Source organism: Cyprinodon tularosa, unplaced genomic scaffold (genome assembly GCF_016077235.1).
Source record: "Cyprinodon tularosa strain WSP-4 unplaced genomic scaffold, ASM1607723v1 ctg46, whole genome shotgun sequence".
NCBI lineage: Eukaryota > Metazoa > Chordata > Actinopteri > Cyprinodontiformes > Cyprinodontidae > Cyprinodon > Cyprinodon tularosa.
Window position 1 is genome coordinate 198,347 of NW_024039185.1, and position 26,843 is coordinate 225,189.

The 26,843-nt window shown below is 38.2% G+C and overlaps 1 protein-coding gene across 4 annotated transcripts; it reads left to right on the forward strand.

Moving 5' to 3' along the window:
* On the forward strand, positions 1-26,452 carry kctd17 (potassium channel tetramerization domain containing 17). 4 transcript variants are annotated; one of them, XM_038301019.1, is made up of 7 exons: positions 1-425; positions 16,561-16,669; positions 20,820-20,911; positions 21,597-21,743; positions 22,589-22,714; positions 23,457-23,592; positions 25,894-26,452. In XM_038301019.1, the coding sequence occupies exons 1-6, from the start codon at positions 81-83 to the stop codon at positions 23,550-23,552; spliced, it is 915 nt and encodes a 304-aa protein (XP_038156947.1). In that variant the 5' UTR covers positions 1-80; the 3' UTR covers positions 23,553-23,592; positions 25,894-26,452. The 4 variants fall into 4 exon arrangements, with proteins under 4 accessions (XP_038156947.1, XP_038156949.1, XP_038156948.1 ...); XM_038301021.1 differs by having other exon boundaries at positions 21,597-21,695; XM_038301020.1 differs by having other exon boundaries at positions 21,600-21,743.
* Positions 26,453-26,843: the final 391 nt, after the last annotated feature.

Consider the following 26,843-nt stretch of genomic DNA (forward strand, 5'->3'; position numbering starts at 1 on the left):
GCGGGGCCTGCTCTGCGGTTGGCGGACAGAAGAAACGGGCTCCTTCGTCCAAACGTCTTTCGTCTCGTGGTTTCCTAGAAATGGCAACGACCGCAGAAGAGCTGCGGGAACAGGCGGACGTAGCTGCGCCCTCCACCCACCTCAACAACAATAACAACAACAATAACAATAATAACAAAGACACAGAGGCGGGGGAGAGCACGACCTCCGCCACCACCTCCGCCGCAGCCTCCGAACCAGGCGGGACGGCGTCGCAGAACGTCGGGAACGGCTCGGTCATTCAACCCAACGGGGGGAGTAACGGCAAGTGGGTCCGGCTGAACGTCGGGGGGACGGTGTTCCTCACTACGCGGCAGACTCTGCTCAAGGAGCAAACTTCGTTCCTGTATCGGCTCTGCCAGCAGCAGGACCTGCACTCTGACACGGTGGGTTTAGCCAGGAAGTACTAATCCTCTGGGAGATCCTAGAAAACAATAGTTAGACTTAACAATGCAGAAATAAAGAGAGAAAAAATACCTGGAAAGTTCCATGACCTCCATCAAAGGTGGCAGAGGTGATGTGTTAAAATCCTGTGGGACATTTACACTATAGGAAGAAGATTTATATAGGGATGTAACGGTACACTAAATTCACGGTTTGTTATGTACCACACAATAGTTAAAAGTAAGGGGAAAAAAGTGTGTTTTATTAACATATTTACTCAAATTTAAATCAAAGCCATTTGTTTTGATTGGCATATTTGAATGATAAAAAAAATCAGGCCTATACATTTTTATATTTTTAATCCTGCTGCTTGCTTTTTACACTTTTCAATGAAAAATATTTCACATGATGTGAAATATATTTTTCAGATGTCATTTTAGATGTAAATCAGATCTAAAGTGACATCTGAATTTCAAGAGTGGAATTTAATGGAAACAGCTTCTTCTTGTCAGTTCATTTAATTGTCATAAAAACTCAGCATCACAGCTCTTTTGCTCAGATTGCCTGATTAACAAATGCATAGATAAATAACATTCACCTGAAGGTAACCTATAAAAATGCTCTTTTGTGAGAGAGAAAACTACATACTGTAGATAAAAATGAATGTTGCAGGCGGATATTTATTTAGTGTGGGCGGGTATTGGTAATTTATTTAGCAATTAAAAAAATGTTGAGTGAGGTCCTCCTTAAAATAAACCTTCATATATTTTTCTGTGTTGTCATGTTCATGGATTAAAACTGACAAAATATAATTGTAAAGAAAAAAGAAGGGACAGGATGCAGTTTACGTTGTGTTAATGGATCAGGTTGAGGGTTAAACATCAAGGGGTCGGATTTTCATTTAAATGGAAGATATCTGCAGGTTTGTGCAAATTGACCCCTTGCACGACTCGGACCGTGCAAACTAATGTACCATGTAAAGATTCACATTTAATTTTGTCCGGTGGCATTCAAAAACTTAGTGAAACAATTAACTGCTAAATAAATGAGTCCTGCATCCAACAGGTTTGTGCCGAACCGAGATTAATGTATGGTTCAGTTGGTCACAAATCGCGTACCATTACAGGCCTTTTAATTACCTAACTGGACTAATGTTTACACTTGGGCTGAAGAAACTAATCGGATTAATCGATTTTTGAAATAATCATCAACTAATTTAGTAATCGATTAATCGTTAAATGGAGTATAGAGACTGTTAAAACTGCCTTTAGCTGACAGAGCGACCCACTTAGAGCAGTAATTATATCAAAATTGTAACAAAAATATGTAAACATTTTGCATTTAAGATACAAAAAAAAACCCATTTACATCTGTCAGTATGCTCTATCCAGAACTCATCAAGTAGAAAAGTTTTAGTTTCACCCGGTTTAATTTTTTTAGAAACTCTTCTTTAAGTCTATTAATCGAAAAAATAATCGACAGATTAATAGATTTGCAAAATAATTGTTAGTTGCAGCCCTACTTTACACTGCTTGTAGTTAGCTTTCCGATTTCTGTGTTGCACCAAGTTTTAATTTACAAGCACACAAAATTTTAGGTTAAAAGTTGGAAAAACTCAATTTAAAAGTACTATCGGTGTTGATTTTTTGTTTTTATATCTCTTATTGGTGTAAAATGACTTTGAAAACACAACTGGGTAACTGGGGTTGTGATTTTATAGGATATTAAGTTTTTAAAGCGTTCCAAAATATGATAAATAAATAGAAGCCGCCAGCCTGCTAGAGTGGATTACATTGCAGGCTGCACAAGAATGGTGCCAGCCAGCTGCTATGATTAAATATTGTAAATTTCATGAGTGCTTTGAACAGATTCCACTTAGATTCTGAGTTGGATTTAAGATGCAAAGCCATTTAAACTAAATGATACAGAGTTTAAGTCAAATGAAACCTAAGTAATGATGGATTCTGCTTGGAAATTATGATGATGGATCAGATTCTGAACAGCTTATTTTCCTGTTTGAATTTCTTTTTCTTAAATGCTGTTCCTCTTGTAAAAGCTTGAATTATTATAGGATTTGCCAGTACAGTACCTAAGCATTCAATGTGAACTCATTAGTCACCGAAACAACTGATGATGTCTTACTTTGTGTCTAAAACTGCAGCAGAGATAACTGGATTACCTGCTAAATCGGGGTGATAGAGATTTGTTGTAATTTTCTTTGAAGATGTCATGAATCCTGCTGCATGAGCACCAAAGCTTTTATTCACCATGTGTTGCATTACTGGTGGACCTTGGACTAGAAATCAGCAAAGTGGTCTAATAACAGCATTGCCTAGGCTGGGTGGATGGTTTTCTTATCATGTTAAGACATCTGAAATGGAAAGTGAAACAGACCAGTTGACATACTTTCTGCTTAATTTGTTTAACATCATTTTACTATTAACCGTCAAATATAACAAACTGGATAAATAAAACACGATGCAGATTAAACTGTTAACTATTCAGAAAATCAGCACTTTTAAAGAGCCATGCATGCTACAAAACATGAGTGACTCCTGTTTTTAACTTGCTGTTGACAAGTAATAAAACTGAAATCTGATCTGTTAGTGCTATATTATTTATTTAGCTTCTTTTGAAGCCTTGAAAAGAGTGCTCTTTTCTCCATTGGTATTTTGCTGCAGCGCTGCCTTGCCGCAGATATGCACCGCCGTATCTTCACTGTAGGTGTTCTGTAGGCTGATGCGGGCTCTTTCTGCCCTCTCTTTGTGTTTGTGCATGTGCTTTGGTTTGTGGTGTGAAAGCAGCTTGGCTCAGATGGATGAACACGTGCTGCCTCTTCTTGGAGGGAGCTGCACAGTTGGTAGCTGTACAGCTGGTATCTTACGGGGACACAGAGAGGGAAAGCTATTATGTGTCTGCCAGTCACATGCAACCTCAATACGCTGTAGGGACAGTAGAGTCTCATAAATGATGCAGATTTCCTTTATGCTGCAGTCGTTTGATGTGGATGTGTGGTACTCAGAACGAAGGCTCTGAGAGCGTTCTGTGCAGCCTCCACACGTTTTAATAAACTGTTTTTTATAGAGTTAGATAATTTGACAATGGTAAGGAATATAAACTGCTTGCTGGGGATATTATTGATTAAATACCCGGTGCATTGCAGTGAAACTTTAGGTAGCACTGCAGCAGCAGCAAAAAGAGACAACTGGCGACATTTAGAGAGCATCTTTAAACAAATGAGCATCCTAAGCCCATGTAGCATTTGAGGGTTTTACATACAAGCAGGGTTAATGTTTCAGTCTGCCTTGTTAAACTTAGAGCCACAGTTATTAGATTTTCTTTCTCTTAACTGTTAGAGTAGGGTGGAAACATCACTGAGGACATAACCAGCTGCAGAACAGTTTGCATTGAAGTTGCTGTTGATTGAAACACTTTGGCTAAATCTCAGGATGTTGTTCAAGTTGTTTTTTTTTCATTATTATAAGGATATATAACAGATATTATTATAACAGTTGCTGTAAATCGATTTACTAAAAGATCAGAACTGATGTTCTTGGCTTTCATGGGAAATGGTGTGGTACATGGTGAAACACGTCAGGAGGATTGCTTAATGAAATGCATTCCAGTCTTCAATATGTGCAATATTATTGTTAGGAAAAACTAGCTGTGAGGTAATGTTTTGCTGGTTATTTTACATGCCTAAACAGCAACATTTGGATGGAATCTCACTGCTATTATGTCTACAGCCTATTTAGATGATAGTAGCTGAGGTGCTAACTAGGGTTTGATTGAATAATTATACAAATTTTAAATCTTGAGTAGGAACCTTTTGTCTTTTCTGTTTCTTGCACATCTGAAATCCGACGCACTAGCAGCATCACAATCCCTGATGTTTGCAACTGTAACGTCAGTGGCAGATTCTTTAAAGTTTCTCCAAATTTTCAAGCATTCCGAAATGATATTAAAAGTTTTCATAAGTTACTGGAGAAAAATTAGGCCTTAAAGTTTTCAGACTTGATAGCAATATACTTTAGTTAAACCCCTGTGTTTTTAATTGAATTTTAATTTTCTTTCTCATTCTTTTATATTGTTTCTTTTTCTGAAAGAAAACTGTTATGGATGGCATATGTTCAATTGTACGTTTCTGCTTTTCCGAAAGTGTTTTTTGGATTTATTAAAATAAAAGTAACGTTAGTGTCCAAGGATCCAGCACAAGTTCTCCAACCAATCCACATTCAGACCAGACCAGACAATAAGATTTAGAGCCAATATTGGAGCCTAAAATTGATTCCTTTCCAAAAAAACCCAAAAACAAATATTAATAATTCTTATCTACAAAAAAAAAAAGTAAAATAATTTACTCATAATTTGAGCAAGATACTCTAAGGGATGAATCTGGATCAAGCAGCTAGATTTAGACTGTGGTGACTTTTCCACTGCAGCATCAACAGGCAGTGTGGAAAAAAAAGTCCCCCGGGTGACTCTCTCTGAGCTGGAACCAGCTCCCTCTGCATGTTAGAGCGCCCGTCTCACACAAACATAGGAATCATTTTCTAGAAGAATTAAAATAACCACAGCTGCACCCCCACTTATTGACTTTATAGCATCCCTGCTCCAAATCCAACCCAATAAGTTGATTATTCGTTTAAAAAATACGTTTTTGTGCACAATTTATTTTGAAGCCCAATTGTTTTTTGTTTTTTTAATTTGCCACCAATGCTTGGTGGCAAATCTCTTTTAATCAGGATTTTCTGTTTGTAATACCTCTACCATGTATTTTTCTATTTTTTCTTGTTTCTAATTTTTATTGTTTTCTGCTGTTGTGTGACTCGGCTTGCTTCCATCCATCTGATTTGTTGCTGGTACGCCTACATTTCCCAACTGAGGGACATTGCTCTTTATTACTTTTCAGGTTTTTTTCTCTATCTGTTTTGTTCCTGGCTTGTTTTATCTCATCTGCTCACCATATTGCTCTCTAACTGGACGGCATAAGATGGTTTCCAGGATTTTTATTTTTTTTTTTATTCTTTGACAGACTCTATTTTTTCTATTTAGGAAGATAATGAATTTCATGTTGTTGTTTTTTTTTTTTCAGTGAGGGAAAAATGTGCATACACCTCAACAGCTGTGCAGCTTATCCCACGCAGCAGCTTGCAGACCGCATAAGTTAATATTAGCAGCTGAGAAAAACTTACTTCCAGTACAAGCTTCTAGCTAAATGGGTCATATCAGATCATCATCTGACTCTGAACCTCACAGCTCGGCAGAGAACGACTACACAGAAGTCCTTTCATTGATAAAATGTAACTAGATAAGTTGAAAATGCTGCTCAAAAGGCCAGCATAGATGAAAAGAAACAGTATTTCAGTGGAGTCCACAGTCTCTTATCGAACTCTTATAGGGTTCTTTTGCTGTGACACTCAAGGTTCCTGTCCCAGAATGGGGCGTGGAAAAGTACGAAGTGCACCAAGTGATTTCCATGCTTTAACCTGTCTCTGCTTGGTCTGGTCAGTAAACACAGCAACGCAGATCTAAACACACAATTCATCAGAGGCCAGCCATTGTCTTATGATATCTCTCTTTTTGATCCCACCTTAACAAAAGCACATCTCTATTCAGGATTTTCCCTTTGAGCTTTACTAACTTCATCCATCTTACAAACTGCATAAGACTTCATGTGATAAAACAAGAGAAAAGCTAAGAAATAAGTGGTTTTTCAGATTTTAATGAACTAATCAGAAAAAAATGTTCGAGTTTGTATTTGTCACCCTTTACTAGGATGTCTCCAAATAGCAAAATCACTTCAGACGTCCAAAGCCAGTAAAGAGAAATCCCAGAAGACCAGCACTGACCAGTACGGGAAAATAAAATAAATCAGTAAAACAATGTTGAAAATCATGTTATGCTGCAGTTTTACAAAACTTCCTGTCAGGCTATTTTGAGTTTGCAATGACATGTGGAAAAGCTACAAAGGATGTTTTTGTCCCAGTAACTTTCTAGTTTTATTTCTGGCCCCTCTTTGCTCACACACACTCATATTAGGAGATTTGCTGTTGATTCTGATCCACATTAGCTGAACAGATGCAGTATATCTGCTGGCTGCTTTCAGAGAACAATTAAATACATTTACGGAAATTAAACAAAGATGGATTCCTGAAATCTTGGCCCTGATTGGTGCCTTGATTTCCTAATCTGGATTTATTTTTTTTTATCTGAGTGTTTGAGTATGAATTCCAGCTCATGCCTCAACTGGTTTTATCATCACACCTGTACTGAGTTGCTGACTGGGAGCAGTCATACTCAATAGATGATGGTCTTGCTTTTTTGTTTTTTTTAATGATGGTTGCATGGACTTGTCGTTGTTTTTTTTTTCTTCTCATCTACAGGATACATTATTCTATTGATCTGAGCCTTTGGAGGCCGTTGGTTGATTCAGTCTTAGACCTGCAAATAAAAAACTGTAGCAGTTTTGTTTTGCTCTGTATTGTAAAAGAAGAGGAGAGATGTTCTGATGTTACAGACTTCCTCCATCTTTCTTGGCTATCTGGAAATCTTCATCTCATCATGCTCCTGTTGCACGGTTCCCTCTTTTGCTCCAGGTTTGGATTCTGCAGCTTTACATTTAGTCTTGTGTGATTTAATGTAAATGATTTCAAAAGAATTATAAAAAGTATGAAGCAGTCTTCAGCTAAAATTGGACAGCTGTTAGCATCTGATCCAGAAAAGGCCTGTAATTTGACCCCAGAACAGATGTTTGTGACTTGTATGGATTGAAGCTTTCTGAGGGTTTGGCTTTGAGAACCATTTCTGCAGACCCACTATTATTGCTGCTCAGGGCAAGTCGACCAGAAATGATCAACTAATTAAAGTGGGAGTTGTGTCATTAAACTCCCACCTACAGCCAGTGAGGTGAAGGGTCCCTGAAGTCAGAAACGGCTGACCTCAGATGTTCCCTGTGCCTGCTCAGACCTGCTTCTTACATCGACAGCTGAAACCATCTACTGATAACAATGATCTGCATTAATCGCTTTGACATTATAAACTTATACCACTAAACCTGAAAGGGATTAACAATGGATTGCAATTATCTAAAAAACATTCATCATATATCAATTTTTCTCACAAATGCCACAGCAGTTGGCTTTTGTTTTAACAGAACAATACATCCAATACATCGACAACCGGAATTTTAGACATGCACACATCCTGTTTTTTTCCCGATCCAATTCAATACCGATACTTGGGCCAAGCCTATCGGCCAGTATTGATCCGATTCAACCGTCATATGGGTAAACAATAACAATTAAGCAGTAAAAAGAAATAAATAAGAATTCCTTGTAAAGTGCACTGGATTGGATCTTTGGTATCTAATAATTGATATCCAATCCAGATCTATAGGATCAGTGCATCTCCGTTGTTGCACAAACTTGCCTCTCACGATTTTCCACTTCCTCACCGCTTCGACCGTATCTAGACTAGGGGTGTAAATAATAATTGTTTTGTATCAATCCAACAGCCGACGATCCGATGCATCGACACGTCTGCAAGAGAATCGATTCATGTTTTTTTTTTTTTTTTTCTCCGGCAATTTTTATCCATTTGCTCCTGGACGTAATTCTCGCTCCAGCGGTGGCGCTAAATATATTTTTGCCCTCCTACCTCGCTTCCTGGTTATACTCTTACAGCAGTGTGTTGCAGTGAGCTTGACACAGACATTTTTAAATTATGCTCAATATTGCAGCGTGGTCTGTGCTACACACTGTGGGTCTAGATACGGCCGAGGCGGCAAGGAAGTGGGGGCGAGTTTAGTCTGACGACGGAGGGTCAAACTTCACGAGTTGTTTTCCGCAATTTCGGTTATAAAAACTAAACAAGCCGGCCTCCTGCCTGCAGCACTGTTACAATTTGGGAGAGGTGCAGCGGGGCGTCTGTGGAGGGGGCGGGGACGTCTGGAGCCGAGGTATTGAATTGCACTCATTGCACTGATTTTCTGCAGTATTTTTGCAGTATTTTTTGATGCAACTTTGCTACTTCTGTTATTTGCTGTTGTTTCTAAAAAAAAATGCATAACTATATTACAGCTTTCATTGATTTATTTCAATTTGAAACTTTGTTTAGCCTGTAAGGTGTAAAAAAAAATATATAAAAATTTACGGATTAATCGAATCGTATCGTGGTGTATTCTTGGGTATCGAAAATAATCGAATCGTTGGGTCAGGAAATTGATACTGAATCAAATCGCCATGATGGATGTAATTTACACCCCTAATCTAGACCCAAAGATGGTTTGTGATTGTCCCTCTTATGTTTTGGCGTGGAATAACAGCGCAGACCACGCTTCAAAATTTCTTCTGTGAGAAGAAACAGACAGATGTATCAGAAACTACTCAGATGAGTCTGACTCAGGAAGACCATCCGTGTTCCATAGATAATATATTAAGCTTCCATCTAATTAGAAATCTTGGGTTTTCTAACAGTTCTGCTCCTCTCATACATGGACCATTGAAAATCTTGTTTTCATTGCGTGGTGTTTATCCTCCTCATCTTCAACACAGCTCTCATCATATGCTGCAAATGGAATGTAATGTATAAAGGGAGATCTGCAGACATAATTTTCCCTTAATATTCCATAAATAACCTACGGGGAATAAAGCTTATTAAACTCCAAAATGCTTTTTTTTTTTTACTATTGATTGTTCATCCTATCTTCAATAATTTCACTCTTCTTCATCCTGCATTTTCTTACACATATTGTATTTTCTTCCAAAAGTCATGATGCCAATTTTGAGCAAACTTTTAAAAAGTCTAAAAAAGAAAATGAGAATTTGATTTATTTCCATTCATTGAAGCGGTTTAACTAGGCTATCAAAGCATAATGTCATCGTTATGCAAATATAGGCTGACAGCATCACCATGGTACCTAAATAGCTTTACAGGTAGAGCTGCACTAACAGCATTTCCAGTAAACAAATGTTGCTTTAACCACAGTGTTTGAACTTTAGACTCTAAAATGGAGATGCATGGATACAAAACTTTGCACCAATATTGATATAATTGCTGTTATGGATGGCATATAACTGTTTTTTACTGATATATGTACTTTCCTACACTTTCAAAATAGTGAGAAAAAATACACACCACTGATCTATCTGCTCTGCTCCGATTAAACACACAAACATCCTGCACTGAATCACTATCATTTTCATACGACAAGGGCTGCACCTATCGATTATTTGACTACCGTAATTGGTTAATCTACTAATGTTGTTGATTAATCTAAATAGAAATACTTTTAGTAAATAAAAACTTCTAAATAAACTAATATTTGGAATAAAGGGTAAAAAAGCATTTATTAAACCTTTTAAAATATATTGCAAATGGATAAACATGTAAAATTTATATACATTCATACATACTTGATTGTATAATAAAGAATTTAATAGTGAGAAAAAAATTCTGTTTATAAATATTTGTGTTAATTACAGCTCTATATAGTTTATCCATTGAGAAAATGGTATATTTTAGAGTCTATGTGCCGTTACTCTAAGTTACAATTTAATTTGATTACTAAATTTGTTGAATATTTTAATAATCTATTTGTTACATTTAATCAGATTAAACACCTCAGTTGATAACATGGGCAAACTGCACCTGTGAAGAAACAAACTGCATCATAATAGACATAAACAACCATTAGTAATATTACCGATGCTAATGCCGATATATTGTTTATCCCTACAAGCGATTATCAGCACCTTCTTAAAGGCTACATCAACTATAACAAACTGGATTAAATTGGAGAATTCGAGTTTTGAAAAGTAGCGATATTTGACCGAATGCCTTTTTCTTACACCCCTAATGGTTACTGATACAACACGACGGACATGAGATCCAGTTGTGGCAAAGAATCCACTAACGGCTAATAACAGAACTTTTTTTTATGTTTCATAGGAGAAAAAAAACGACATTTGGGTATGCTAACAGGACTTTTCTAATGATTGCTTCTAAAGTTTCTTGTTTCATTGTTCTTATAAATGTTTCAAGTGTTATATTGATCTATACAGTGAGTGTGCGTTCAAAGAGAGAGATAAAAATGGATAACGCATCTGCATAGCTCCATATGAATGAGTGTAAAGTGCTTTAAGTGATCGGAATGACTGGAAGTGCACTTTGTAAATCCAGTCCATTTACATTGTGTGGCAACTAATTTGGAGTTTGTTCAATATAATCCATAAGAACATTTTTCTGATTGATTTGCCGTACAAGTCTGAACATTTTATTTGAAATAGTATTTGTTAGAACGGTCACTTTATTTTTGTCAAAAACAAAATATAGAGAGCATCTAATGAGATTTCACTTTTTCTGTAAAAAAGCAAAACAGAAACTGCAAAAGGTGTTTAAAAGATTTATTTATTTTATTTTTATGTTCGCATGATCATGGAATAGGCGACTGATTGTGACCCAAGAACATCCAGTATGTCTGACTGTAAATTTAACTGCTCTACATATAGTTTATAGCAGTCGTCTTCAACGTTTTCCAGGCTAAGGAAACACAAACTGGAGCGGGGACCATATATATATATATATATATATATATATATATATATATATATATATATATATATATAATAAAATTGTGTTACATCAAACTGGTCCTATATAGGGCTGCAACTAACGATTATTTTAAAAATTGATGAATCGGACGATTATTTTTTCGATTAATCGATGAATCGGACAAAAATTTTTTTTTTTATATTAACCTCTTTATTCCAAAATAAACATTTTAGACAGAACAAACAAGCACACAAGTACAGGTTGCTCATTAACTGTACTGGTGCAATATGAAAAATAAATGTTTGTGTTAAAACTACGCAAACTTACATGAGAAATGTAGCTGTACATCCACAAAATATAGGGTACTTTGTTTCATAAAGCGCAATAAAAGACATTTTTGTTTTTAAAAGCCCCTAAGGGGTTCAAACAATAGGCCCCCCCATTTCAACAAATGAGTTTTTTAGACTAGAAGAGTTCTGCCTTTTAAGACAGGAAAGTATAGCAGTTAAAGTTGCTACTTGAGAAAATACTGAACCATAGAGATAAAAATAGCCCTGTGGTTAAAATTATAAATTGTATTTGGAATAAAAATGAGAGAACTAGGGGTGCTAAAAACACATCCTCCAAAGACAGATATTTACATGGGAATGTGGCATATAATTAATTGACATATTACTGATCTTGCTGGATTTTATTCTGCTTTACTTCCATAAATTGCAGGATCTTCTTTACTTTATCTTCGCCAGAAGATTTAAACTTTAAAAGCCTTGCCCTCATAATTTGCAAGTTAATTTATTTATAAAGTAAATGTAAACGCTGCTTAAGCTAATTCAAATGAAATTAAAAGTAAAATAAGTAGCCAACCTTATCACTGTCTGTAACCTACTAACACGGTAAGGAAAGCATCAGATGAGCTACCTGAGAAACTAACGTAACGTTTCCCCACTTTAAAACCAAAACAAACATGGTGGTTCCGTGCCATGTTAATTTCTTTTGAAAAAAGTTGCATGTTATCACTTTTTTCGCTTTACAAAGCGCAGGCTATTTTAATTATTGTGATCAATTTGCGCCGTCAAGCCGCCAGTGAAACCAAAAAAAGTCGCCAGATTTGTCGCTAGTCGCTTTTTTGAAAAATAGTCGCTGGAGGGGTCTGAAAAGTCGCTGAGTTGGCAACACTGCTCCTGCGGCGCTGACTCGCTCTGCCATATTTTTTTTTCTTCCTCTTTCAGTCAAGAGGCAGTGATGACGGCGCGGCGGATGACGCAATAATCGCGCGACACAATTAATCGATGATGAAATTCGTTGCCAACGCTTTTAAAAGTCGATTTTTATCGATTTTATCGATTCGTTGTTGCAGCCCTAGTCCTATAGTCACTCTATTACAGATGGAGTAATGTAACTAAAGTAATTTCGCCCTGGGATTATTAAATTATTTCTAATTCTCATTCCTGGTTGATAGGACAGGTGTTCTGAATAAAACGGTGCCCAGCTTGAAAGAGCTCCTGTGTGTCGCTGAATGTGTGCATTGATGACTGAAAGACATCTTCTGCCTCCATTTATCTGTTTACTACAGTGTGTTGATTTCATGTTAATGTGTATTTAAACTAGTGCTGTCAAAATTATCGCGTTATTAACGCGTTAACGCGAGGCCATTTTAACGGCGATAATTTTTTTACCGTGAGATTAACGCTATGTGGTTTTATGGTACAATTTTCCAAGTACATCCCGCTGCAGCCTGCGAGAAGGCGGGGCTATTTCCCCCCAGTCTATGCATTTCTCATAGGCTTCGAGAGCGGAGCTCCTCAAGGGAAAAAGACGCTCATACACTGGGTGACGCTGGTGCCTTTTCTTTAAGCCCCACCACCGACAAACAAGTTGAGTGTCTGGTAACTAGTAGCAACCTGAAATACGCTGAGAAAACAGATTATTGAGGTGAAATGGAATCTGCTACGGCACTCTTGCTGTCTGTGTACGCCACAGGTCAGTATCGTGTGTGTGTGTGTGTGTGTCTGTGTGGGTGGGTGGGTGGGTGTGTGTGTGTTCTCATTTTTGTTAAGAGGCTGAAAAGTAACTTTCTAGAGCATAGACTACCTCCATCTAGTGATGTCGGTCTATTGATTTTGATGTATTGATTGAAAATTGTTCATTATTATCTTGGTTAATTAACATCTAATGTTAACTCTACTACATTTTATAGCAGTAGGGTAAAATGCTTGTCTTTGTTCAAAAGACTGTATTAACTGTAAAGACTGTCTTTTACATCAGCCTGTTTTCAGGGCCTTTTTTTTGGATATTTGTTATTTTTTGCTACATGCCTCCCCATCTTCTTGCCATATGTTTCTATGGCATAAATCAGTGTCTGTGACCTGTTTTCATTTAAAAAAAAAGAACATTGGCACAAACCTAGCCTGTATGTATTTTTTTGTATGTCATCGAGAGTATTTAAATGATTTTCAATCAGAAAAAAAATGTGCGATTAAAATGCGATTAATCGTGAGTTAACTTGGGCATTGATGCGATTAATCGCGATTAAAAAAATTTAATCGATTGACAGCACTAATTTAAACACATTTAAATTAGTGGAAAAAAATTGTGGAATGAAATTTTTTTTAAGCTGTTAGGGCTGGATGACTGAACATGACCTGCTGCCATTTCAAAGAGCTTGTGTTCTATCTCAGAGTTAGTTAATTCAGAAATGTTACATCTTCCATTGGTCCTGGACTTTTCATCTTTGGCTGGGTCAAGGATCTCTGAATTTATCTTCTTAAACATAAAACTGCCCACTTTCATCTCAGTGCTACTCCTCTGCTGTGGTCAAACATGTTAGACCTAAAGAGCTGGAGTAAGAAAACTACTCCTGTTGAATGGAAAGCTAAGAACCTCAAGGATTTAGACATCAATTTTTTTTAAATGCTGATTCTGTTGCCAATCTAATTTTCCGGCTCTACTCCCAATAATTGGAGCTAACGGACCAACATCATCCATGCAAACATATTTAATTAGCGTTCTGTCTTATTGCTGTTTTGGTTTTTATGCGGCACAGACGGAAGCAGGAGGCGATCAGGGAGAAAAGTAGAACCCTTCAGGTTATGTTAGAGATGCAGACTCTGACCAGGCAGAACGATCAACCTCTGAATTCTTCTCGTGGTGTTTTTTACCCCCTCACTGACGAGTCCAGTCACGTTGACGAGGCGTCGCTCTGTTCTTCACTGCAGCTCTTCTCATTCAGCATGGTGTGTGTGTGTTGGAGCCTATTTGTCAGTCACACCCCTTTCAGTCTCTGATCACAGGGATTTTTCAGCCAATGCTGCATTTCTGCACATTTCCTCCTCGCTTTATGTCACATCCCATTTTCCCGTTTCTCTCCTTTCGCTGTTTTATTTGCTTAGTTTTTTGTTTTTGTTTTTTTACTTGAAAAACCAAGTAATGACCATTAATTAAATGATTATTTCTGACAGTTTGTTTAATTAGCAGGTGTTATTTATGGCTAACCTTTATGGTTGGATTGTTTGTACAGGCTGTTAAAATCTAAGATGTCTCAGCAAAATGTCAATAACTTGGTTTTTAATTCAGGCAGAGTTATTAATTATTAACCACAAGTAAAATGTTTATCTCAGTCTTTTCCAGTTGTTAACTCAAAGGAAAGTTGTTTCTGCTCTTTTAGACAACTGGTCACTGCTCTGCTGTATAAATAATCACAGACTAGTGCAGGGCGATACGACCTCAAATTAATATCACGATAAATGGGGCAGTTTTACCTTGATAACATTAAAAGCATGATAAATAACCCGGCTCCTCCACAGAAGTAAAGGCATGTGCAGGAAACGCAGCTGATCTATTTATAATTTATTTTTTGAATAAATCGCATAACATATTACTTTCAGTTAAATATTAAATTCTTGTACCCATTTAGGTTTAAAAATTCAACAATGTCTCATTGAACAGGAGAAAAATGTTTCCTCTCTTTCAAAAATCTTTTGTGCAAAGGTAATGGAGCCTTTTGCACATCTTTGAACTCGACAGTATGGTTGAGCTGTAGGTGGGGGAGGTTGGATGTGTTACTTCGGGTAGTCCCGACGTTTTTTTTAGCCAAACTTTGCATTTCGCGTTCTTTTGCTTAACATCTATTGCGTAATTTTGGTGCCACCAAAGTGAGCGTCCAGGTAGAACAATGCGCATGTGAACTCGCGCACACCCTCGCTCAAAACTGTTCTTCTGCACGCTCAACTCTGACAACGCGCTCTTGACTTCTTCTCTGCAACAGCAGGTATCAAAACTGAGGTCGGTTATTTAGGAACCCCAGACCGAGACCCTGAGCCAAAACTCAGAATTAGGTTGAAGCGTCCATCTTGTTTACACTCCATACTCATCATTCAGCTCATGACATATTTTAATACTCTTCTTGTCAGCTGCTTGCATACCCAACTTTAAAGGAAAAAAGTTATTTTTTCTGCTCCATTGAAGTAGTTCTTTGCTATAAATGTTTAATTCTCTCTGGAGAAAGGGCACACAGAAACAGTATCTCTGTCATTCTAAGCAGAACGAAATCTTCAGCTGTAATTTAACAATTCAATCAACTTATTAGTTTCAAACACAGCTTTTTTTCTTTACAACAGGTGACATTATGATTTCAAACCATCATTTGAAACCTTAATGATGTTTGGATCGTTTACTCCAGTCTGTTTTTTAAATCTGCTTTGGTTTATTGGTCATAGGTTGATCCATGCTGCAATTAAACCTGTATGTTTGTTTTTATGGTTATTTATTCTCAAATCAACTTTCCCCCCATTTTCAGTCATCAGATGAACAGTGATTGGGTTAAAGAGCAACCACTCCATTTTATTATGCTGTCAATATCGAGGTCTCCGTGTTTGACCAGCAAGGTCCTTTTATAAAAGATGCAGTCAGGCTGCATTCAAATTGTGCAATGCTCTGATAATAGCAAGCTTAAAAAAGGCCTGTTAGGATTGTTTTTGTGCAGCAGCTTTCAAAGAAGAAGCAGCTTAAGGGCAAAGCTTTTTTTATTTTCTTTGCTGCTGAAGGATTCGGTCAGATGAAGAGAGAGTGCTCTCCTCGTGAAGCTCCCTCTGGTTTTAATAGAGCAGAGAAGAATGTTTTGCTTGCTTTTATATTTGTAGGCAAGTTTTAAACATGCAGAATGAAGAAGTTGACACAAGTTTTCTGCACGGATGATGAGAATTAAGATAGTTCTAAAAGATTCCCTTTTCCACTGCAGTCGCTGCAACATATTTAAAAATAAATTGTCCAAGCAGGATGTTATTTTCCAGCTGGTGAACTTTAGAGTCTAAAAATAGAGACTGATGTACTTTGCAGAGGAAGTTGTTCAATCAAGAAGATAAAACAAGTAATGTATCTTTTTGATAAATTACTCATTAAAAGAAGTGCAATCAATAGAAAAGCATCTAAAAGAGCCTGTTTTAGTTTACTAATGAAAGGTAACAGGAATCATCCCTCCTTCCTTCCTTCTCCCCTTCCTTCCTTCCTTGCTTGTCTTTTCAGTGTTGTTATATCAGGTGGTAACAGTATAATAATAGTGTTTTTCTTGCTTCCTCTTTGTTTTAGGATGAGACTGGAGCCTATGTAATTGACAGAGACCCAACCTACTTTGGTCCCATCCTGAACTACCTGCGGCACGGCAAACTGGTTTACAACAAGGAGCTCGCAGAGGAAGGTATCTCGATGGAAGTTTATGGCTATTAGGCATCGGAGCAAGGATTTGAACCCTGGGATAAAATGTTTCCAATTCAGTAATCAAGTGATAATGGCTTCTTTATTTGATCGTCCCAGATGCAGATAAAAAGTAGTGAACGCTAAATAGGTGATGCATTCCCAGTGCAAACCTGATGCTGAGCCAGAGTTAAATGTTTGACCTGTGTGCCTGCAAACTTATCATTAACCCTGTAAAAACATGTGGACTAAGGTTTGCAAATTACCCCTCATTTACCTCTTGGTTGTTCAGCAAGCAAGGCAAAATCATGACGTCAAAAAAACTTCATTTGCACATCAATATCAACCACAGTCACTCATTCCAGCACAGCCATTTAGGTCATTAGGACAGCATGGCAAAATGATTTTACGTAAAGTTAACAAAGCAGAACCTTAAAACTCACCTTAATATTTTAGCTGTGCATTAAGTGCAGCCAGTTTAGCTGCAATTAATGCCAATTTGATCTAGTTTGTGTTTGGATGAAGTTATGCTGTTCAGCAAGAGTGTAGCTGATTGGTTGGGTCATGATCAAATGGTGCTTCATCCAATCAGAGTTGTGCTGAATAATACTGCTGAGGTTCCTCTTCATGTAGTTTATGTTGGGAGGTAAACTAGCTCACAGGTACATACTGCCACCTGATTTTTATTAGGGTGCAACTTCTTTAAATAAAACCCTTTTTGCATGAGCTGAAATTGTTATAAAATTAATAAAAGTGTAATCTTAATCCAATATAGTCTATAAGGAAAGGGGTTTTAAGTCTTTGCCTGTGATACAAGGAACCTGGCTCTGATTCCTGGTCCCATTTGGTGTGCAAACTTTCCCAGATAATGATTTGCTCTGATGTCCCCTGAATATGAGAGCAGCTAAAAAGGACACTAATAATCAATGGATAAAATCATAATTTCATTAGGATTAATATTCATTTTCAAGATGTCTACAATGACCTGATTGGCCCTTTATCTGCGCTACGTTTAACGGTCCTGCAGAACAGTGATTTTCAACCTTTTTTGAGCCGTGGCACAGTTTTTACATTTACAAAATCCTTGGGCACACCATCCACCAAAAGGACACAAAATGACACTCTAACACAGTACATATTATAGATATAGTCAATAATATAGTTTCTAAATGTATTTATACTCACTTATTGTGAAACCTGGGCCTATTTCGATGAACACAAAAGGGATATACAGGCAGGAATGGTAGAAAGACAAACAAAGCTCTTCCTCAACAGTTCTTAGTCTCTCTCTGTTTTTTGTTTTTATCGCTGTGAAGCTTGAGGAGCTCAGCTCACACAGATATGTGGCTGAAAACTGGAGCAATGTCAAAATAGCTTTGTTGGCCAGAATTGGGAACTCCTTGGCAACAGATAACCAAAAACCATCCAAAGGAAGGTCAGCAGAGTTAACTCTAGCTCCTTTAAAGTCATGTCCACCAATCGATAATGTGCTTTATGAGTCCCTAATCCAGTCTAATTTCCCACAGTACACCTGGCGATCTCTCACGGCGCACTAGTGTGCCGCGACACATTGGTTGAAAATCTCTGCTCTAGAGAATGAAATGAGATGTGTGATGGATTAAATGTGCAAAAGTGACCTAAAAAAGACGGCACATACAGGTGCTGGTCATAAAATTAGAATATCATGAAAAAGTAGATTGATTTCAGTAATTCCATTTAAAAAGTGAAACTTGTATATTATATTCATACATTACATACAAACTCATATATTTCAGATGTTTATTTTGTTTAATTTTGATGATTACAAATGACAACAAATGAAAATCTCAAATTCATCATTTCAGAAAATTAGAATATTGTGAAAAGGTTCAAAATTGATGACCCCTGGTGCCACACTCTAATCAGCTAATTAACTCAAACCACCTGCAAAAGCCTTTAAATGGTCTTTCAGTCTAGTTCTATAGGCTACACAATCATGGGGAAGACTGCTGACTTGACAGTTGTCCAAAAGACGACCATCGACACCTTGCACAAGGAGGGCAAGACACAAAAGGTCATCGCTAAAGAGGCTGGCTGTTCACAGAGCTCAGTGTCCAAGCACATTAATAGAGAGGCGAAGGGAAGGAAAAGATGTGGTCGAAAAAAGTGTACAAGCAAGAGAGATAACCGCACCCTGGAGAGGATTGTGAAACAAAACCCATTCAAAAATGTGGGGGAGATTCACAAAGAGTGGACTGCAGCTGGAGTGAGTGCTTCAAGAACCACCACACACAGACGTATGAAAGACATGGGTTTCTGCTGTCGCATTCCTTGTGTCAAGCCACTCTTGAACCACAGACAGCGTCAGAAGCGTCTTGCCTGGGCTAAAGAGAAACAGGACTGGACTGCTGGTGAGTGGTCCAAAGTCATGTTCTCTGATGAAAGTAAATTTTGCATTTCCTTTGGAAATCAAGGTCCCAGAGTCTGGAGGAAAAGAAGAGAGGCACTTCATCCACGTTGCTTGAAGTCCAGTGTAAAGTTTCCACAGTCAGTGATGGTTTGGGGTGCCATGTCATCTGCTGGTGTTGGTCCATTGTGTTTTCTGAGGTCCAGGGTCAACGCAGCCACATACCAGGAAGTTTTAGAGCACTTCATGCTTCCTGCAGCTGACCAACTTTTTGGAGATGCAGATTTCATTTTCCAACAGGACTTGGCACCTGCACACAGTGCCAAAGCTACCAGTACCTGGTTGAAGGACCATGGTATCCCTGTTCTTAATTGGCCAGCAAACTCTCCTGACCTTAACCCCATAGAAAATCTATGGGGTATTGTGAAGAAGAAGATGCAATACACCAGACCCAACAATTCAGAAGAGCTAAAAGCCACTATTAGAGCAACCTGGGCTATCATAACACCTGAGCAGTGCCACAGACTGATCGACTCCATGCCACGCCGCATTGCTGCAGTAATACAGGCCAAAGGAGGCCCAACTAAATACTGAGTGCTGTACATGCTCATACTTTTCATGTTCATACTTTTCAGTTGGCCAACATTTCTATAAATCCTTTGTTTTTATTGGTCTTCAGTAATATTCTAATTTTCTGATATGATGAATTTGAGATTTTCATTTGTTGTCATTTGTAATCATCAAAATTAAACAAAATAAACATCTGAAATATATGAGTTTGTATGTAATGTATGAATATAATATACAAGTTTCACTTTTTAAATGGAATTACTGAAATCAATCTACTTTTTCATGATATTCTAATTTTATGACGAGCACCTGTAGATGTATCTTTGAGCAGTTAGTCTAATGAAAACATTTAGATGCCCATAATGGATCCTCGACAGAAGAAACCAGTATACAAACAATCTGTACGTCTATCAGACAACCTATGATCAGTGGGAACTGGAAAAACGCAGCGATTGGTAACGGAGCAACGTCATCAATAGTCACAATATCAGCGAGAACAAGAACTGCTTCAATACAACATCTGCTGGGCTTCTATTTAGAGCGTTATGATCTAAATTCTGCAGGTCAACAGTATTTTTGTCCTGTTGGACCAAGACTTCGACTCCCCACGATGCCCTGATTGGTTGAATATTTTTAGTGGCCGAGATGCTTAAGCTCACAGACTCTGGTGGAGATGGAGAAACAGAAAGGAAGTCATCACACATGTGCAGATAATGTGCAGCAGTAATGTTATTATAACACTGTACCACAGTGATTTCAGTAGGTTTTTGCATGATTTATCTCTGCAGGTGCATTAGATGCTTTAGCAGATATTTAACAGTTGAACATAATAAAATTGTTAGAAAATAGAGATTAACTAAATGAGGAAGCTCCTGTTTTTCACACAATGACCTGAATGCTGTATTTCTAATATTAACGAGATTAAACAACAGTTACGAAGGGATATATACGACCCGCTGCAGAGTAAATGACAGTTATAACAAATAGAAAAAGATTTCAAAGAATATTCAGTTAGAGGTTTGAAATATGTAATTATGTTTCAGGGAAAATGTGTAAGATTTTGTTATTTTATGCAAACATGCTAAGATTTAAAGAAATGTACATTATAGGGATGTATTAATGCCAGAAAGCTGAAAAATGTGTCTAGTTCGCATTTGCAGCTATAACTGAGTGTTTTTCTTTTTTTTCTGGTTTGAAGGAGTCCTTGAGGAGGCAGAGTTTTACAACATCACCCCACTGATCAAACTTATCAAGGACAGGATCATAGAGAGGGACTCAAAAGCCACACAGGTAAAGACTCCACAATTTTGGAAGATTTGAACTTCCCTACTTTTTTCTGAGTATAAATATGTTGTTTTTTCACAGTATTGAAAGGACAGGAAGCTATGTTCATAGGATGTGTAACATTTGTAATAATATCAACATTAATATCTGATATAGATAAATATTTATTTATTTAATGAACAGGACACATCTTTCCTCAGCCCACCTAGATCACATTTTCGGATACCTGGGAAATCCTAAATTGGAGATTACATAAAGAATCCAGAGCTCCTAAATATATAGCAGATTATTATCAACAGCATCAAACACAAATCTTTTATTTGGGCATTGTTTTTCTTGCTTGGTCTTACATAACGTCTCTAAAATGTGGCCCACTGTAGTGATTAAGCCACGCAAGTGACTCACTGCTACACTCTGCCTCTGGATAAACATCAAGCTAATATGTCAAGAATGAAAGATTTCATCTTCTGGTCACTTTCTATCTGTGTTTGATAGCTGCCCATGAAGGCGGCCTCTAAATGTTCAAAGATGCTCGATCGCCTGTTTCCGAGCTTCTGAGCTATGAAAGACGTCATGCATGAGTTCCATTCAGCGATAGATGTAAAATAACTAGTCTGTCAGGTTTTCCTTATTTTCTTAGTTCTTTATCAGTGGCCTCACCTCTCTCTCTCTCTCTCTTTCCATCCCCCAGCAGGTACCACCCAAGCATGTCTACAGAGTGCTGCAGTGCCAGGAGGAGGAGCTGACCCAGATGGTCTCCACCATGTCGGACGGCTGGAAGTTTGAGCAGGTCAGCGTGCGCACCTGCAGAAAGCCCCGCACCGGACTGCTCTGGACTGTGGGTTGGACTCACGCAGCTGCTGACCCTTTAGTTTTGACCCCGGTCTGATCCCCTGACCTTAGCCCTGCTCTCTGCACTCCTTCATAGTTTTTTCATGTTCTTTAAAGAACCTCTCAGGCATGAAACAGAACAGCTGTAGTTAGATTCAGATGTTAATTTGTAAAACAAATAAGAAAAACATGCAACAGTTTGCTTCAATGGGACAATTATCCCCTCCTCTGTCTTGGTGTTTCACATCAGCACCAATAAATACTCTTCGAGCTTTAAGGGTATGAATACTTTAACAAGGTTCTGGACATATTTGTTTCTACCAGAAAGCGCTAATAAGGTAGATTTCAGATTTTATAAAAGAAATTCTGATTCATAAGCATCTTTCTAGATACAGTTGAGCTTCTCTCTGGTGTCCAGAGCAAGACAAGTAGACAGATTATTGAAAATTACTGTGGAGAATTTCTACATTCTGACCAGAACTAGTCTGTGTACTGAGGCTTTCTGAGTTCATAGAAGAAATATACAAAGAGGTCAAGATCTTCTGGTTTCTGCTCCTTACATAAAGAGCTGTAGGTCTTAATCGTTCCCTCTTCTGCAGCTTTGCCTCCCTGCTCAACTGCATGCTGCGCTGCTGCTTCCAGAACCCTGCCTGGACTAAAGTTCCTCCACTGCTTTCATTTCGATTCCCTGCCTCCCTAAACTCAACCCCGCATGAGAGCCAACACCACGTCTTGCTTTTTCAAACTGATCCTTTATCTGCCCGTGTTTTCTGTGCCACCCAATTGTCGACCCGCCCCTGACAACCACGCTTTCTCTGTGTCTGTCCTCTGTGTACCTCGTTCCTCCTCTAGATGGTGAACATCGGCTCCTCCTACAGCTACGGGACGGAGGACCAGGCCGAGTTCCTGTGTGTCGTATCAAAGGAGCTTCACACGCCTGGGTCGGGCCTAGGAACGGAGCAGAGCCACAAAACCAAGGTGACAGAATGTTGAAAGTTTGCTGTTATGCTGTGGTCCGTGTCCTTGGCTCATCCAGGCACGTTTATGTTGTAAGAGAGAAGAGGGGAGCCCTCCTCCAGCTGGAGTTGTGCCATGCATCAAATGATCCAAATGTCACTCGTCTCAAAATGTCATTCACACACATTTTAACTGCTCTGCTTCTCCGTCCTGCTCCCACCCACCATCTTCCTCTCCATCAGCTCTTTCTCTCTCAGATATATTGATGTACATGCTGGTTAAGGTTCCCAGTCATCCAGGTCATAGTCATTCCAAAAAAATTAAAAACAATCCACTGGACTTTGTTTCCAAGTTTTAAGATGTTTTGCTTCCCATCCAGGAAGCTTTTTCAATTCAAAATGTCAGGAAAAGCGTTGATCTGTTCCAATTTGCCTGCTTTCAAAACAAAAACAGGGCTTTGTTGGGCTACTGTATAAAACCTCGAACTCAACACTATTTCTGACATTTTGAATTGAAAAAGCTTCCTGGATGGGAAGCGACACGTCTTCAAACTTGGAAAGCAAAGTCCAGTGGATTGTTTTTAATTTTTTTGGAATTGATTTACATCTTTCTGCACTTATCCTTAGACATTCCACTCGACTCCTTTCTGACACTCATCAGCGTTTTACGTTTTTCATTTTTATTTTTTATTTTTGTCTCGCTTTTTTTTTCCTTTTCTTTCTCTCCTTTGTGTTTTCTCTTCCTTCCCTCGTGCCATATGAAGCCACCAGAGAAGCCGGAGGAGGAGGCGGCGAAGGAGGAAGAGGAGGAAGAAGAGGGAGGGGGAGAAACCACACCGAATGAGTGGCTTAGAGAATGAGGGAGTCATGTTTCTTTGTTCCAAAGAGAGGCAGGAATGGGTGAGAAACCATGAAGAGGATGTCAGTGGCTACAGATTATTGTGTGTTTATATGTTTCTATGTCTGCAGAAACACGGTGGGGGTGTCATACCACTGCGCTTAGGGTTAGGCTTAGTTTGAGCTTAGTTTATTGAAACGATCAAGGTACCAAAAAACTGATAATTGGGTAAAAGCAGCTTAAATAAGTCCACTATAACAGAGATGGGGATGTTTTACTGCTAACTTACAAAAAATTCTGCACCAAAAATAAGGATATAACCAAAGAGTTTATTGTTTTTAGTGGTTTTTCAGAAAGTGAAATTCGTTTTAGATTTAACACTCAGAAAGTTCAAACCTTGATTTGATCTAATTGTGAAAATTCATTCCAAACACCTGCAAAGGTTTTCTTGAGTCTAGTCGTTCTCCAAGTCTGGGTCAGTAGGAAATAAAATTATGTGGAACTTCTGGCTGGACAGATTTTCAGAAGACCCTTACTGACACCCTCGACAAGTTACAGGAAACACAAAAGGACATTTTTGAAGAAGCTGGTTGTTCAGAGCGCTGTATCAAAGCACATTCATAGAAAATTGATTGGAAAGAAAACTTTGCACCAGCAACAGGAATGACTGTATTTTCACTAGAGTCCCACATCAAGTGCCGCTATGAACAGATGGATCCTACTAGGGCGGAAACAATTAATCGGATTAATCACAATTATCAATTACTGAAATAATCCTCAACTAATTTAGTAATCGATGAATCGTTAACTGGTGTAGAACTGGAACTGAACTGTCTGTCAGTGAAATTAGTTATGTCTTCCTTCCATTAAGAAATCAAGTTCCTGCGTCCAATCGAGGAGTGTGTTAGCACATTATCCATGTTGCTTGCTAGTGTAAGGTTTCCATGGCCACCGCAGCCATCTACCAGGACATTTAGATCTCCATGCTTCCCTCTGCTGACAGGCTTTATCCAACTGGACAGAACCCACTCTGTGGACTTTCATTGGTACAAAATTATAAAAAAACACTTTAATTTTCCTTCCATAATCAGGGTTCCCGTGGGTTCTTAAAAAGTCTTAATAAGCATTGAATTCTTCAAAATAAAACTAAGGCCTTGATTGGTATTAACATGTCTTAATTTTTAAAACATCATAAATAGGATTATTTTTATTACGATTTATTTTTGTAATCTAAATAAAACGTTAAAATTGACAATTTTTCTTTACGGCTCGCCATTATTGGTTCCGTCCCGATAGCGGAACCAATAAAAGCGTTGTTGTGAGCGGGACATTTGGTAGATGCACCATTTACTTTGTGTCTGGAAAATATGAGCAAGTGTAAATGTAACGAAAATTGGCTCCAGCCAAGAGTTTTCTCCATGGCTAAAACCAGGGAACATACATGAGGCACAGTGCATTTTGTACAAGAAGCGATTCAAGCTCAGAACGATGGGAATTAAAGCAGTGGAGTCGCATGCGAAGCGCGAAACACAAATCGTCAAAATCGAGTTACCGAGAAACAGCCGGTATTTCTCAGTTTTGTTCCACCATTGTCTCTGCAACGCCTCCACTTATCACCAAATCAAACATACTAAGAAAACGATAAAAAGAAAAATAGCTGCAAAAAAGACTTAGGACTGGTTATGTTGTGGCTTTAAAACTGATTTGTTTTGTTCCCTGCTAAAGCAAAGTTTGTGAATTCAGTTAAATAATTGTTAAAATATATCTGTCATTTGTCTGTTTTTTGCTTTCTTCCTGTATGGAAAGTTTTTCAAAATTTGAAACATTGGTGCAGTGGTTTATGTTAAAATAAACCTTTGGGTTTAATTGTCGCAAGCAGGTTTTTCTTATGTTTCTTGTGAATTTGGTCTTAAAGTTGTATTTCAAGTGGTATTAAAAAGTCTTGAATTTAACTTTCCTAATGCTGTAGGAATCCTGATAATGCAGGGATTTGTGTTGATGTGTGACATGAATAAGGTCTGTTGTAAAGTGATGCTGTGACGTGACGCCTCCCCCTCGTTTCTCCGCAGTCGCTGTATTAGATCTCAGTCAGTAAACACACCGTGCCAAGACCAGAGTTAAATCTGCACACCTTCACAGAACTACACACACGACATAAATGGGGGAAAAAAACTGAGTTTGTTATGGTCTCTGAGTTAATAGTTCAGTTATTTACTGTCATGCATTCACTACATTCATCCTCATCATCATCTCAGTCACTGCAGCCACATCGCAGCTCAGACCGGATGAAATTATTCTGTCCTGTTAGTTTTACCCTGCTGATCATAACAGCTCCTGATGTTTATTTTTGTTCTGCTTCACAGCTTTTCCAGATCCACGGGTCCCGCATGTAAAACGACGGGAGGCCGTGGGTTTCCATCAGCGGTCCGTCTGTAAAACTCTGATTTTATTTTAAACGGGTGCCTGAAGGCATCAGCAAACGATGAGAAATAAGGTCAGCTGTAGCAAAATGCTTCGAAAACATTTTCCGGTTTAATTGTATGTAGATAGCTGAAGGGCAGTAATGGATCTTAGTAAATTATATCCAAAGAGTCAAATCACGGCTGGCTGAAGCAAGGGGCAGAAGCCCTGAGGTGACGGACCATCAGAGTGTTCACTGCGGAGTGACTGACAGTGGGAATGGCGGTGCAGCATCTGGCCCATGACTTTTCCTTCAGTGGCGTCTGTTCATGCTGCATCATGTACGATCACAATAGAACAGAGTACACCTGCTTTTCATTTCTATTCGGCTCCTATTTGCTGTTAAAATCTGATAATAATAACCTTAAGATAGCAAGAAGATATCAAGAATATAAAATGGACTTTCAGCTGCTGAGTCACAGGCTCCGTTCTTAATCGCCTCCACAATTGCTCATTTGTTCACAAAAAAATATGTATTTGCGTTTGAAAAGCTGCACCGCCCTCCAACATCCGTCCTTTTAATTATGACGATATAATCACTTAGGCGCTAGAAGAGTGAGGAGCTATCAGGCCAATGGTCTTCCTCTGTTCTCAGTGGGGAACATGGTATATATGTATGGATCTGATGTTATACTGGTGGCATAGGTGTGTCCATCAGGTGTGAGTTATTGACAATTGAATCATAAAAAAATCTATTTTTTTGTAAATACAGAAAATGGGTTAAAATAAAGACATTCTTGGCCTTTTTTTCTAGATGTTTTTGTTTAGAGATATGTTCAACAAGAAGGGATGAGGAGGTTACTGCTGTAGGAGAGGCACAGTTTGGTCTTAAGTCTTAAATTTGCACCAGAGC